Below are 12,539 nucleotides of genomic sequence, written 5' to 3' on the forward strand. Positions count from 1 at the left end.
AAGTCTTGGTCGTCTGTTGCTGTAGCCGTCACTCAGTCAATTACAAGCACCGTGTGGGGTCGTGGGTATGGACAGCTCACGATATAAATGTAAGGCGTGCTTGCGTTTATCTTCCTCACACTTCTCTCTTTGATAATCTCCATCACTCGAAGATAATGGAAAGATCAACTAAAGTTTTCTCGTTTGCGTTGGTTGCTTCTTTAGCTTCAGCACTAGTCCTAATGGTTCAAGCCCAACAAAATCCAGGTACCTCTCTCTCTCTCTCTCTCTCTCTCTCTCTCTCTCTCTCTCTCTCTCTCTCTCTCTTAGAGACAGGCCATGGCAGAGCCAGATCCGACTCCTATTATGGAGAGAGATATATAGATGTGTTGAATCTTGATAAGTTTTTAAATTAATTTCATACGTTTATAATCAAGAATAATACCAGAAAATAACTTCACCTGTCTCTCCACTTCCCAGGCAGCAGCAAAACCCTTTTTTCGTTTTCCTTAAAACGGTAATTACAAATGAAATATATTACCTCAATCTGCTGGAACCATCATTCCATGTGCCATGCGGGGTAATGTTCATTCATTCCTTTTCAATCTCACAAATCAAGAGAAAAATACAAATTTCCAATGTATTATGACATTATACTCTAATGAACAACAATAATAGATATTAACAAAATAATTTGAGTTATTTATAGTTATCATGATGTATATTAATTAATTCTAAATTTAGAATGATATTTGTTAACTTTTATAATTATAAAATCATAATTATGTTCCAGGCCATAGAATTGTATTTTTAAACAAATGCAAGTATATATTGTAGATCCTAGATTAAATGGATTGACTTCTCGTTCCGTTTTCTATTCACAATACCTTTGTCATAACCCAACAAATAATTTATTAATCTGTGATTCCATATCCACATTTCGTTTATTAAAGGCAACTAATGAGGTTAGAATTCTACTTCTAATACATTCTATCCATATCTCCACAACCTCGCTCTTCCGTTCATCATATCAATCATAACACAATCCATTACTTGTGATGTGAACCTCCATTTCAAACAAATGCTTGATTGCTCTTTTTGTATCACAAAATGAAGAGGGTCCCAAATTTTGACTAATAAAAAACGTGGTCTTATCTATTCCAAAATAAATATAAATAGGTTATGGATTGGTCTCGTATGACATGGTCTCACTTCAAAATTGAACATTTAACACTATTTCGTGGAAAAAAGTCGTAATTCCAATGATTATTTTTTCTATTTTCGTTTTCTGAGTTTCTAGGTTTCATAAGTGTCGACTGTGGAGCACCAAATTCATACACCGACTATAAGACCAATATAGATTTTTTGACGGACAAAGGATTCATAGACTCTGGAGAGAGCATGCGGATATCCACAAAGCTCATCAACCAGCAACCTCGACTATGGTTCTGGTTGAAAAATCTAAGAAGTTTTCCCAGTGGGACGAGAAACTGCTACACTTTGAAACCAGACAAAGGCAAGAGCAACACGTACTTGATTAGGGCATCATTTTGGTATGCGGACTATGATCATAAGAACCGAACTCCTATATTCGACCTATACATTTATGTTAATTATTGGGCCACGGTTGATGATTCTGATAAAAAAGTGCACTACGAAATTGTCTATGTGACCCAAAGGGAGAATATACAAGTGTGCCTCGTAAATACGGGCCAAGGAGTGCCCTTTATTTCGGCATTGGAACTGAGACCTTTGGATGATTCTATCTATCAAATTGAATCAGGATTTTTGTCGCTTAGGTTCAGATATGACGTCGGAGCCTCAAATTGGACCATCAGGTGAGTTCTCTTTCTTTCTTTCTTTCTTTTTTTTTTTTTCCGTTAATAAAGTAAACAAATGTTTGCATATGTCATCTTTCTTGCTACAAGATATTGTGTGTGTGTGGAACAAAGTGAGAAAAACCTAATATATTGAAAAGGGAAAAAATGTAAAAAGTTCACTTTTTGGTCGAGAAAGAGTTAAATTTGACCTTAAAAAGTGTAAAGACATTTAAAAATGTATTATTGAGGTTATGCATTAGACTTATCAAACGGGTAGCTCAGATTTATGACCAATTTATCGTAATACAAAATTTTCAACTCATACATGACCCGACCCATACCCAAGCCATATCCAACCCGACCCATTTTATCAAATCTAGGAAAGTTTGTTTCTTATGATTTTTTTTAAAAAAAAAATTGTATTGCTAAAATACTTTCATGCTATACAAATTTAGTGGAAATTTTTATAATTTTTGTAAAAGAATCGAGGCTCCATTTGTTTCATGGAAATTATTTTCTAGGAAATTATTTTCCAAGAAAATAATGATATTTTCTAGTATTTGTTTTGAATATGAAAATAAATTAGAAAATATTTTCTACCATTTGGTATGGAAAATTTGATTTGATTTTCCTCCACACACTCTTTTAATACATTTTTTTTTATTTTTGTATTTCTTTTATAAATTAAATCTTTAATTATTTTAAAATTTTCTTTTTTTCTTCTTTTTCACCTGGTCATTGGCCACCTCGATGGTCAACGAATGGCCACAAGAAAAATCTAGCCTTGCCACATCCGATGAGGTCAAACTCACCTAAGTTCGGCGATCTCGAGTCTTGCTAGAAGTCAGTGAACTCGAGTCTTGTTAGACCAACAAGACTTGAGCCTTGCCATCACCAAACATTGACATGGTCTTGGCCTTACTAAATTGGTGAGCTCAAGTCGCCTGAGGCTAGCGAGCTCAAGCCTCACTGGCATTAGATGTTGATGAGGATCGATGAGCTCAAAGCAACGAGGCTCAAGCTTTGCCGGCCTCTAGCGAGCTCGTCCTTGCCCGGCAAATCATTGTGGCTGGTCACCAGCTGAGGAAGATGGAAGAAGGAAGAAGGAAGAAGGAAGAAGGAAGAAGAAAGAAAAGCAAGAAAAGAAAAAGAAATAATAATTTAGATTTTTTAAATAGTTAAGGTTGAAGAGGGTGGGAGTATATGCGAGCCTAGTGGGTTGGAAATTGGTTCTAAGCTCAACCCATTTAGATCCATTTATTTTCGCCTTTAAACTTAAAACATATTTAATGTAGGCTCCTCAAAATTGAAGAATGGGTCATATATGAGTTTAAGACCCATTTTGACAAGTCTAACATATTAGTTCTAAATTATAATTTTGTACGCATAATTTTTGGGGAAAAACTAGACGTTAAGGATATTTTCGGATTTATGCACTTTAGATGCATTGGAGATCAATGAAAAGCCTTCATCTCTTGTCAAATCCTTAGAAGTGCTCAAGTTTATCAAACATCTCTATTCATACGTATATACTGTTGACAAAAAAAGGGGAAATTTATGTTGTGGGTGTTCTATTTTAAACTATAGACTTAAAATTCATAGGCTTTCCGAATAGAGAGAGGCCGATGAGTCAGAATAATGGATGTTTTTAAGGATTCCTAAGGAATAGATCCCGATCTTCTTTTTTTTTTTTTTTTTTTGGTAAAGAAATAGATCCCAATCTTTTAATGATCATTAAATCGAGAAAACTCTCACCTATCGTAAAGCCTTTATATTTTTGTGTGTTACAATTTACGAGAAATCAATATAAAAGTTATGACAAATTATGACCAGAGTATTTGTCCCCGGATGGAACTCCTTCGTCAGTTTTCTGGGTGTGAATGGTTTTTTTTTTTTTTGGGTCGTTTTCTGGGTGTGAATGATTAAGCAGTAGAAACTTCTTCATGTTAGTAAAACTAACGGGGAGTGATAAGTGAGCGAATAATCACCCAATCAGAGGCCAAGTTAGGAATAATTGCCTCGAAATCGGATTGGTGGCAAGTGCATTTGAACAAGAAATAAAAGCATTGCAACGTAAGTAGTACAAGTTCAAGAGCTGTTGTAGTGGAGACGATTCATTGGCATATGGAACATGCTACCCGGAACGCTGCATTGGCCTCACATGAATTCTTCGTCAAAATGTCCCACCCGGGTACCCAGACGATGTTTATGATCGCATCTGGGAAAGTTGGACCTCTCCTGCCTGGCGTATGCTCAACCTGGGAACGTCCGCTTCTGATTTATCCAACAACAACGATGAATATAAGATTCCAGGGGAAGTGCTCTGGACAGCTCAATCAGCGAGTAATGCCAACACTACCTTAATCTTTCAGTTTAAGCCGTACAACGTGACGTCTAAATGGATTGGGTACTTCCATTTCGCCGAAACCCAAATCTTGCCAAGTGGCCAGCAAAGAGAGCTCACGGTTTCCACCAGTGATGACCAATTCACAGAGACGGTGAGGCTCGATTACTTGAAGCCGGTAACCGTAGTTTCCCCTTCGGTCTCTGGGTCCCAGATCAACTTCTCATTCGAAGCAACGAAGAGGCAGTCTGGATATCCGCCACCAATCATCAATTCCTTGGAGATCTTTCATATCAAAGAACTTCTGAATGTACCAACAGCCCAAGATGATGGTAATCTTTCGCGCTTCTACTTTCTCTTGTGCTAGTGCTACCCTAAATATTGTCAAGTACAGCCTCGGCATGAACAAGATTTAAATAGGTTTGGCTTCGGTATTAGATTGCTGAATTGAAAGGAAGAGAAACCCAATTTTGAAAGTAATCGTTTGTTTAATAGGTATATATCTCAATCAACACTCCAAAGAATAGAAAATTGCACTCACACTTCTCTAGGACACTCAAGTTCACACCTCCTAGGACTCCTTAAACGCAAACTCTAGGAAGCTAATTTCTTGTACTTACTTGCCTTGGTTGCTCCAGTGAAAGGGAGTTCGGGGATTTGCAGGAGATGGATGAGGAATGTTAGATATGACGGTTAAAAAATGTGTTTAAAAGTGGAAAGGATAAGCTGAGTTTTTGGTGGTCGTTCAGAGAGCAAGGTAGAAAATCTGCAGTGAAAACTTAGTTTATAGGTGTTTGCGGACCAAAAAAATGCAGAGATTGTAAAAGAGTTTTCTTCAAGTGAGCTTTGAAGTATTAAAGTTGATGATGAATAAGCTATTCCTTGCCCAAAATATATTATTACTGAAAAATCACTTCAAATTGCACATGCAAGTGTTTTCACCATTTCCATAATGTCACCGTTCTTTAGAAAGGGAAAAATGAAATTATATGCATGATTTCTATCTGCTCGAAATCCCCATCTTTCCATCATCCTTTTCTTGAGGCAAATTGATCTTGTTGTGTTATAAACTACAGTCAAAGCTTTCACCAACATCAAGGCAGAGTATATTGTGAATAAAGATATCTGGCAAGGTGATCCATGTGTACCAAGCAAATTTGCATGGGATGGTCTGAATTGTAGCTATATAAAGCCTCCCAGGGTTATTGCGTTGTAAGTCTCCTTGCAGGATGATGTTGATACTATTGGTTATATTTTATAGGACAAATGCTACAAAAAATCTCAAACTATATCCATTTTGACATAAATACCCTACACTTTTTTTTTGGTCACTAAAATCCTTGATTTTATCTACTGTGATACAAATACTCTCAACTTTTTTTTTGTCATAAAAAAACCTAAAATTATATATGTGTGACATATATATCATCTATTTCAATTCCATATATGGTATATTTGTCACACTAGTATATGTTTGGGGTTTTTCACGACAAAAAGAAGAAGAGAAAAGCTTGGAGTATTTATGTCATAATTGATAAGTTTAATATTTTTAGTGACAAAAAATAAAATTTCAGCATATTTGTATCATGGACATAGTTTATGAGATTTTAATGGTATAACCCAACTTTAAAAGAATCATTTTTTTCTTCCTAAAAAATTGAAGGTTTGTCCTCATTCTTGTTGAAAAATTGAACTTTCATTCCTCTACGTGACTACATTAATCTATAAAAACTCATTAATCAGTTGTGTGCTTCTCCATTTTAACCTTAGGTAATATTGTGTTCTCCACAGTTGAATGCGTAAAATTTTATGTATCGAATCAACATTACTGCCTTTGTGAACATGGCAATGACACGGCTTCCTCTCATTTTGATTATGGCCAGAAACCTGAGCTCTAGCAATTTGAGGGGCATCATCTCTTCTTCACTATCAAATCTATTGGAACTGGAGTCCTTGTAAGTACAAGCATGATTAATGTTTGAATGAGCTGTGATATCCTACTTTTTGCTATGGAGCTCGTTCTTTCTTATTCTAAAGAAAAAGTAACTTTGGAGGCTTCTACAGTGATCGTTTACTGGAATAAGCTTATGTTGAACATTGGTTTTCAAACAATGCGACGATATTTTTGGCCCCTTTGGTCGTTGATTTAATTATTCAGAATCGATATATCCCCAAAATAGCCTGAAGAACACTGACAACCAATCTCAAAATTTCGGATGAGATCTGTTGAATTGTTAACTACCCGGACTCGCTTTGTTTCAGAGATCTGTCCGACAATCAACTTACAGGACCCATACCAGAAACATTGGCAAATCTGCCAAAGTTGAGAATTCTGTAAGTTAATGTGACTTAGTGGCGCCCCGAAACATTGACAGAGCATAGGTCTTTATACATGGCTATGCTTTGCAGAAATCTCAGTGGAAACAAGCTTACTGGTTCAGTTCCTAAGGCTCTTAAAAGGAGGCACGAAGAGAAGACATTGGACTTGAGGCTTATCTCTCTCTCTCTCTCTCTCTTCAGAATGAAGAAAGAATTTTATATAACATGTTTATTATGATTCAAAGCAAATATGAAGGCCGCTTGTGATCAACTTTTCGGCAAAGCAACTCAAGAGATATAACTTTACCTACTTACTTTTCTTGCAGTCTTAACAACAACCCCTATCTTTGCGAGGCAAGTCCTTGCTCAAAGAAGGAGGCTAAAAACTCCATCTTGGTCCCAGTTGTTGCATCGGTTTCAGTCGTATTCGTAGTTATCTGCGTGTTGAGTATTGGGTTCATTAGAAGGAAACAGACAGGTACCTCATTTTTCTACTTCTTGTCCACAGCATATTTATATGGAACTAAACAACATTTCTTGTTTTATTTGGTCGAGAAAGATACCACTGGCAATTTACTCCCTGTTCTTACCTTTATAAGAGCGCTCTTTTACAATATAATCCACTTTGCAATCAGGCCTAATGAATGCTTTCTTGAATGAGGAAGTTCTTTCTGAAAAATTTCATCTCACAAATTAATCCTAAGAGATTGAGGACAAATTAGACAGATAAATATCAGAGAGTTACTTTCATCAGTATTATGATTTTTTTTTTTTCCAGAGACTTTACCGGAGAAGTGTCATTTAGATCCTGATTTTAGAGGAAAAGCATCCTAGACGTGTAGTATCATACCTGTTCACGCAATCTACACCACATTTGACGACTATCTTGACTTTAATTTTCCTTTGGTACAGATATATCGGCAACAATGCCTTTTTTAGGATAATTTAGTTGAGAATATATGACTCAGCAACTTTCTTTCTCTTCTTACCCACCCTAAGAGTATAATTTTACAATCTCATAGACATTGCAGTCAGGAATGAATGAAAGTTGGCTTTAATCAAAATTTTCTAATGCTTGTAATATGAAGTCATAGTGATCACAAGAAAATGAAGAGAAGAGAGAGACGGGATCACCACAGCATTGTCGCTTCAGCATCACAAATAGAATGAGTGTTATTCCCAAAGTAACCGTGCTATGCACGAGGACTTATAACAACTTGGGAGTACCGACTTTGTCCTTGATATTCTGATGGTCGCTAAAAGAAAGTTTGATCGTGCAATCTCAAACTTATCTATATGTACTGAGCAAAGAAAAATTATCTATTTGTTAGCATATTGAAGGCAGGTGACAGAGAATCCCTGCCCTGATCTTTTGATTTTTGTCCTCTTCTCCACTAATTTAGCTCTTAAAATGGCATCAGAAAAACCTTTCCTACGTCTTTTAATTATTGAAGCGCAATTAGAGTTATTTGCTTTGAAAGTCTATTATCCAAAGTGGTAGTCGCAATACTCATAGGAATCTTTCTGGTATAGAATCTAGTGAGAGGACATTGGGATTAAAGAATCGACATTTTAAGTATGGAGAAGTTTCAAGAATCACTAGAAACTTTGGACAAGTGATTGGTGAAGGTGGATTTGGAAAGGTATATCTTGGTGCACTGGATAACGGCACTGTAGTTGCAGTGAAGATGCTCTCTGAATCATCAAAGCAAGGGTACAAGGAATTTCAAGCCGAGGTTAGATTCGATGATCCAATCAAGTTTCCCTTTAAAGTCAACTTATGTTGACACTGGCGCAGATGTTCGTTCAAAAACTTCCTCGTAGACTATTCTAAGTAGTCGTTATAATAATGCACACTCTTTATGCTGTAGGCGCGACTCTTAATGATTGTTCACCACAGAAACTTGGTTTCTCTGTTTGGATATTGCAATGAGTCTAGGCACATGGCATTGATATATGAATACATGGCAAATGGAAATTTAAGGCAACATTTATCAGGTGTGTTTTTATGTCCTGTTATATTGTTTCTTCTCTAAAATGAACCTATTAAACTCTATTTCGTGCTCACAGCCACAGGTAAAGTTAAATTCCATTCAACAGAGGACCATCCGAAGGTCTTGACATGGAGTAAAAGAGTACATATAGCTGTGGATGCAGCACAAGGTACACGTATGAGATATCCCCAGTTGTATGTTTTCTCCCATCATTGCTTCAGAATTGTTTACACATTTTTTTGTGAGGATTTCAGGTTTGGATTATTTGCATAATGGTTGCAAGCCACCCATCATCCATAGAGACTTGAAGACTACAAACATCTTGTTGAATGAAGACTTCCAAGCCAAAATAGCTGATTTTGGCCTTTCAAGAGCTTTTGCAACTGAAAACGACATTTATGTGTCAACTTGCCCTGCAGGCACTCCCGGCTACCTTGATCCCGAGTATTGACTGAAACTCAATATTATTGATTTGGTTCAGTTCAGGATCTTTATTTAGATGGAAATATTGACATTATCTAGGATTCCATCTTTGATTTAAAGATCCTTCATTTGTTTTCTTTTATTCCTCCTCACAGGTTTCAATCTTCTGGAAACATAACCAAGATGAGTGATGTTTATAGTTTCGGAATCGTACTCTTTGAGTTGATCACGGGCCGACCTGCAATAATGAGAAGCCGGGATGGCAGTGCCAGCATGCACATACTTGAATGGTTGATTCCTATTGTCGAAAGCGGTGATATACATAGCATTATGGATCCAAAGTTACAGGGAGAATTCGACATAAACTCGGCTTGGAAACTAGTGGAGATTGCTATGTCTTGTACACGACCAGTGGCAATTCAAAGGCCGGACATAAATCACGTATTGGCAGAGTTAAAGGAGTCTTTGGTGAGCAAATCAAGCGGTTCTTTTGAAATGACCTCCTTGGAGATCCATTCTGATATTGTCCCTATGGCAAGGTAGTAGAACTTTTTCAATCCAGAAAGGCTGTCATCTTTTAAGGTAAAAATTGACATTTGTCCGCAAATTTGTACTATTAATTGCGTAAACCATTTCCCTTTTCTTTTCTGTTATTGAATCTTCAAAACTCGCTTTGCAACAATGATAACCTTTTGTTCTTTGTCGCTCCTTTCTCCGTTCATGATGTCAGTTTATGGCTTTCCTATTGCTGCGGAATTGGGAATTCCATGTTGAGTTTGGGAGGCGGTGATTTAGAGGTTGGGGTTATCCATGGATGGAGTAATTGGCGTTAGCAGGCCCTCGCGGTATGTTCTTGGGCTTCAGGGGAGATTTCAGCTGGAATCCACCATTGATTAAGCAGCAGCAATTTCGCAATTTCGAGGGGGTAGATTGAGATTATTTAAAGACGAGAGATTAATGTACCTGATAAGCTCAAATTATATATGTATCCTGGTGGTTCTGTCGTAGTAGTTCTCACAAGCAACTAGGGATACACACAAAAGCATCGTTAAAAGGTTATGGACACCAGACTTGAGCTTGACTGTTAATAATGCAAACATGTTTATACCCGGATAAAAGGGAACCCCATCTTATTTAATTCTTAGAATTCGGGGTAGAGTTGCTATTTGAGGTTCCAATGCAACAACTTGTAGCATTGACTAGAGACCTACTTGACCGGAGAAGATGCGCACCGCTGGCATCACAGTGCGATTGCCTGATTCTTCAAAAAATATCCACCGATGCGCCACAGAATAGTCCCGTCCACAGCAATCAATGGCGGGATTTATTTAAAAAAATGAGGGCTCATCCTTAGCGAGTAAATCCGAAAGACAAACCTGTTAATGATCTTAGAACAGCAGGAATTTGCGCATATTGTAACATATTTATGTGATGTCCCTTCTGAATTTGGGGAACTTTGATCAAGCACCGGACGCAACAACAGAATCACAGAGTCAAAACACTTGTGACGTAGAAAGTGTGTCCTGAATGCCTTATCATCTATTCTCTTGTGACTTTGTTGGTCTACCATGAGAATTGACAAAAGCCTTACTAATTTATTTAAAAGACAAGGGGAGAGTCAAATTACTTCTGATGACTATGGATCATCACTTATCACCGAATAATTGACACCATAAAGTGGAGAGAAGATAAGGAGATTAGCGTCATCTCTTTTACGCAAATAGAATGTTCGCTAAGTTATTGGCTTCCACCGCTAGCTAAATAAAGAGAACCTAAATGAATGCTGACATTTTTCTGATAATTAGATAACCATAATCGCTCCTACCAAGACATTGCCGAGAGCAACTGGAGTAACTAAATAATGAGATTGAGATATGGTTCGATATAAACATTGAAAAGAAGAAGATACATATAGTCACTAGATGAAAGGATATCTTAAAGCAAATCTTGGCAATGATTATGTTGTTGTCTCATGGTAGATGATGGACCAAAGTTACGGTCAACTCCATTGCCATTTTACTTTCTTTTGTAATTGGAAAACATCTGGTGTTAGCACACGAAGTATAAATCCTTTGTTCAGGCAAAAAAAGATGCACAAGATTTTTTATAATCTTAATTTTTTAATGATATTTTAATATTTTTTACTCTGTCAATATGAACACAAAAATCATATCGTTATCACAATTGAAACCAACTTTTGATGACTCCCCTCTCATATTGCTTTTTTCCTCTTTTTTTGAAAAAGAAAACCATTTTCCACAAAATTTCTCCCTTTTTGAATGAAAAATCATCAACCAATATTCTTTTTTTTGGTCAAATAAAATGAGTCTAAAGCAAAACTCATTTTTACTTCAGCAAAGTCTTTGCTTTTTAATTTCTTTAATCGTAGTGCGATATGCATTATTGAAGCAAAATTCATTATTTGTTGTTCTCGATTGTGGTGATGCATCGTGTAACTAGTCCAATGCTTTTCTTCCTCAAGCCATCAATATAAGCGCCGGATGAATCGCTCCAATTAGGGACCATTTAGGAATAATAATACGAGTACTGATTTCACCTAATTAAGTCATTCCATAATTACGTAGTGAGTACTGATTTCACCTAATTAATTAGATTCAATTTCGCTCAAAGACATGAGTTAACGATATCTCGAAATAATGAGGAGGCAATCAAGAAAGCCGCATATGTGAATATATAATCTACAGAAAAATTGGCTAGTATAAAGCTAATAGTAATATGGGCCTTCAATCATATATATTGATCGATGTTGCTCCTCTTGTGTGCGTCTTTTGCTTCTTTATTAGCCCGCAACTGAAGCCTGTAGCTCCAGCCCAACAAAATACATATCTCTCTGTCTCTCTCTCTCTCTCATTGAGAAAGCCATCAGATAAAACGATAAGAAGAGAGAAGCAAAATGACAAACAATAAACCAAACTTGTACTCCAGTTCTAGCAAGGGTGTATGGTCGAGATTGATGAGAGGATTAATTTTTATAAAAATTAATCACACCTGATTAATCTCAATGGTCAAAGTCCTGATAAGAGATGAACGCTTTTAAGTTCTAGAGCTGCTATGGCAGAAATTGAGAATAAATAGACTATTTGGATCCAATTTTTCCGAGTTGCAAGGTTTCCACAAGTATCGACTGTAGGGCGCCTCATACATGCTTCGATGATCGAGCAACATATTCTATGAGGTGGGCGTGAATACACAGGCTTGGAAGAAAGCAAGGACGTTATCAGAAGGCCCAATGACAACAGTTCAATAATTTAAGGAATTTACTGAGCGGAACGAAAAACGGTTGCACGCTAAAACCAGAGGGAGGTAAGAGCAACACATACTTGATCAGGGCCTTCTTTTTTTGTGACGGGGAAGATGAATCCCCCGCGTTCAAACGTATACATTCGTATCGGGTCACTATCTACTACGGTAAGTTTTGGTGTGGGGAGATCATGAAGATCCCCCAAACAGACCATATACAGGTGGTGTCGCAAAACCGGGAAGTAGAGTACCTTCCATTTCAGCTGTGCAGTTGAGGGTTTTGGACAGTTTTGGACGGTACCATCTAGGGGTGAGCGGTTCCCGGTTCTAGTTTGATTCTGTCTAGAACCTAGAACCTACCATCGGGTACAGATTCCTTTTTTTTTGAACCTGGAACCT

At 37.0% G+C, this 12,539-nt stretch overlaps 1 protein-coding gene across 1 annotated transcript; it reads left to right on the forward strand.

The window, feature by feature from the left end:
• The first annotated feature begins 4,048 nt into the window (after positions 1-4,048).
• LOC108955625 (senescence-induced receptor-like serine/threonine-protein kinase) lies at positions 4,049-9,445 on the forward strand. The gene is made up of 9 exons (XM_039303046.1): positions 4,049-4,475; positions 5,220-5,355; positions 6,406-6,477; positions 6,789-6,940; positions 7,996-8,198; positions 8,334-8,460; positions 8,563-8,625; positions 8,711-8,900; positions 9,035-9,445. The coding sequence occupies exons 1-9, from the start codon at positions 4,049-4,051 to the stop codon at positions 9,420-9,422; spliced, it is 1,758 nt and encodes a 585-aa protein (XP_039158980.1). The 3' UTR covers positions 9,423-9,445.
• Positions 9,446-12,539: the final 3,094 nt, after the last annotated feature.

Source organism: Eucalyptus grandis, chromosome 10 (assembly GCF_016545825.1).
Source record: "Eucalyptus grandis isolate ANBG69807.140 chromosome 10, ASM1654582v1, whole genome shotgun sequence".
Taxonomy (NCBI): Eukaryota; Viridiplantae; Streptophyta; class Magnoliopsida; order Myrtales; family Myrtaceae; genus Eucalyptus; species Eucalyptus grandis.

Coding starts and splice junctions, on each gene's coding strand:
- LOC108955625 (XM_039303046.1), top strand. CDS start 4,049: ATGCTCAACCTGGGAACGTCCGCTTCTGATTTATCCAACAACAACGAT. Junction 5,356..6,405: donor CCTCCCAGGGTTATTGCGTT/GTAAGTCTCCTT, acceptor GCTTTGTTTCAG/AGATCTGTCCGACAATCAAC. Junction 8,461..8,562: donor TTTAAGGCAACATTTATCAG/GTGTGTTTTTAT, acceptor TCCATTCAACAG/AGGACCATCCGAAGGTCTTG.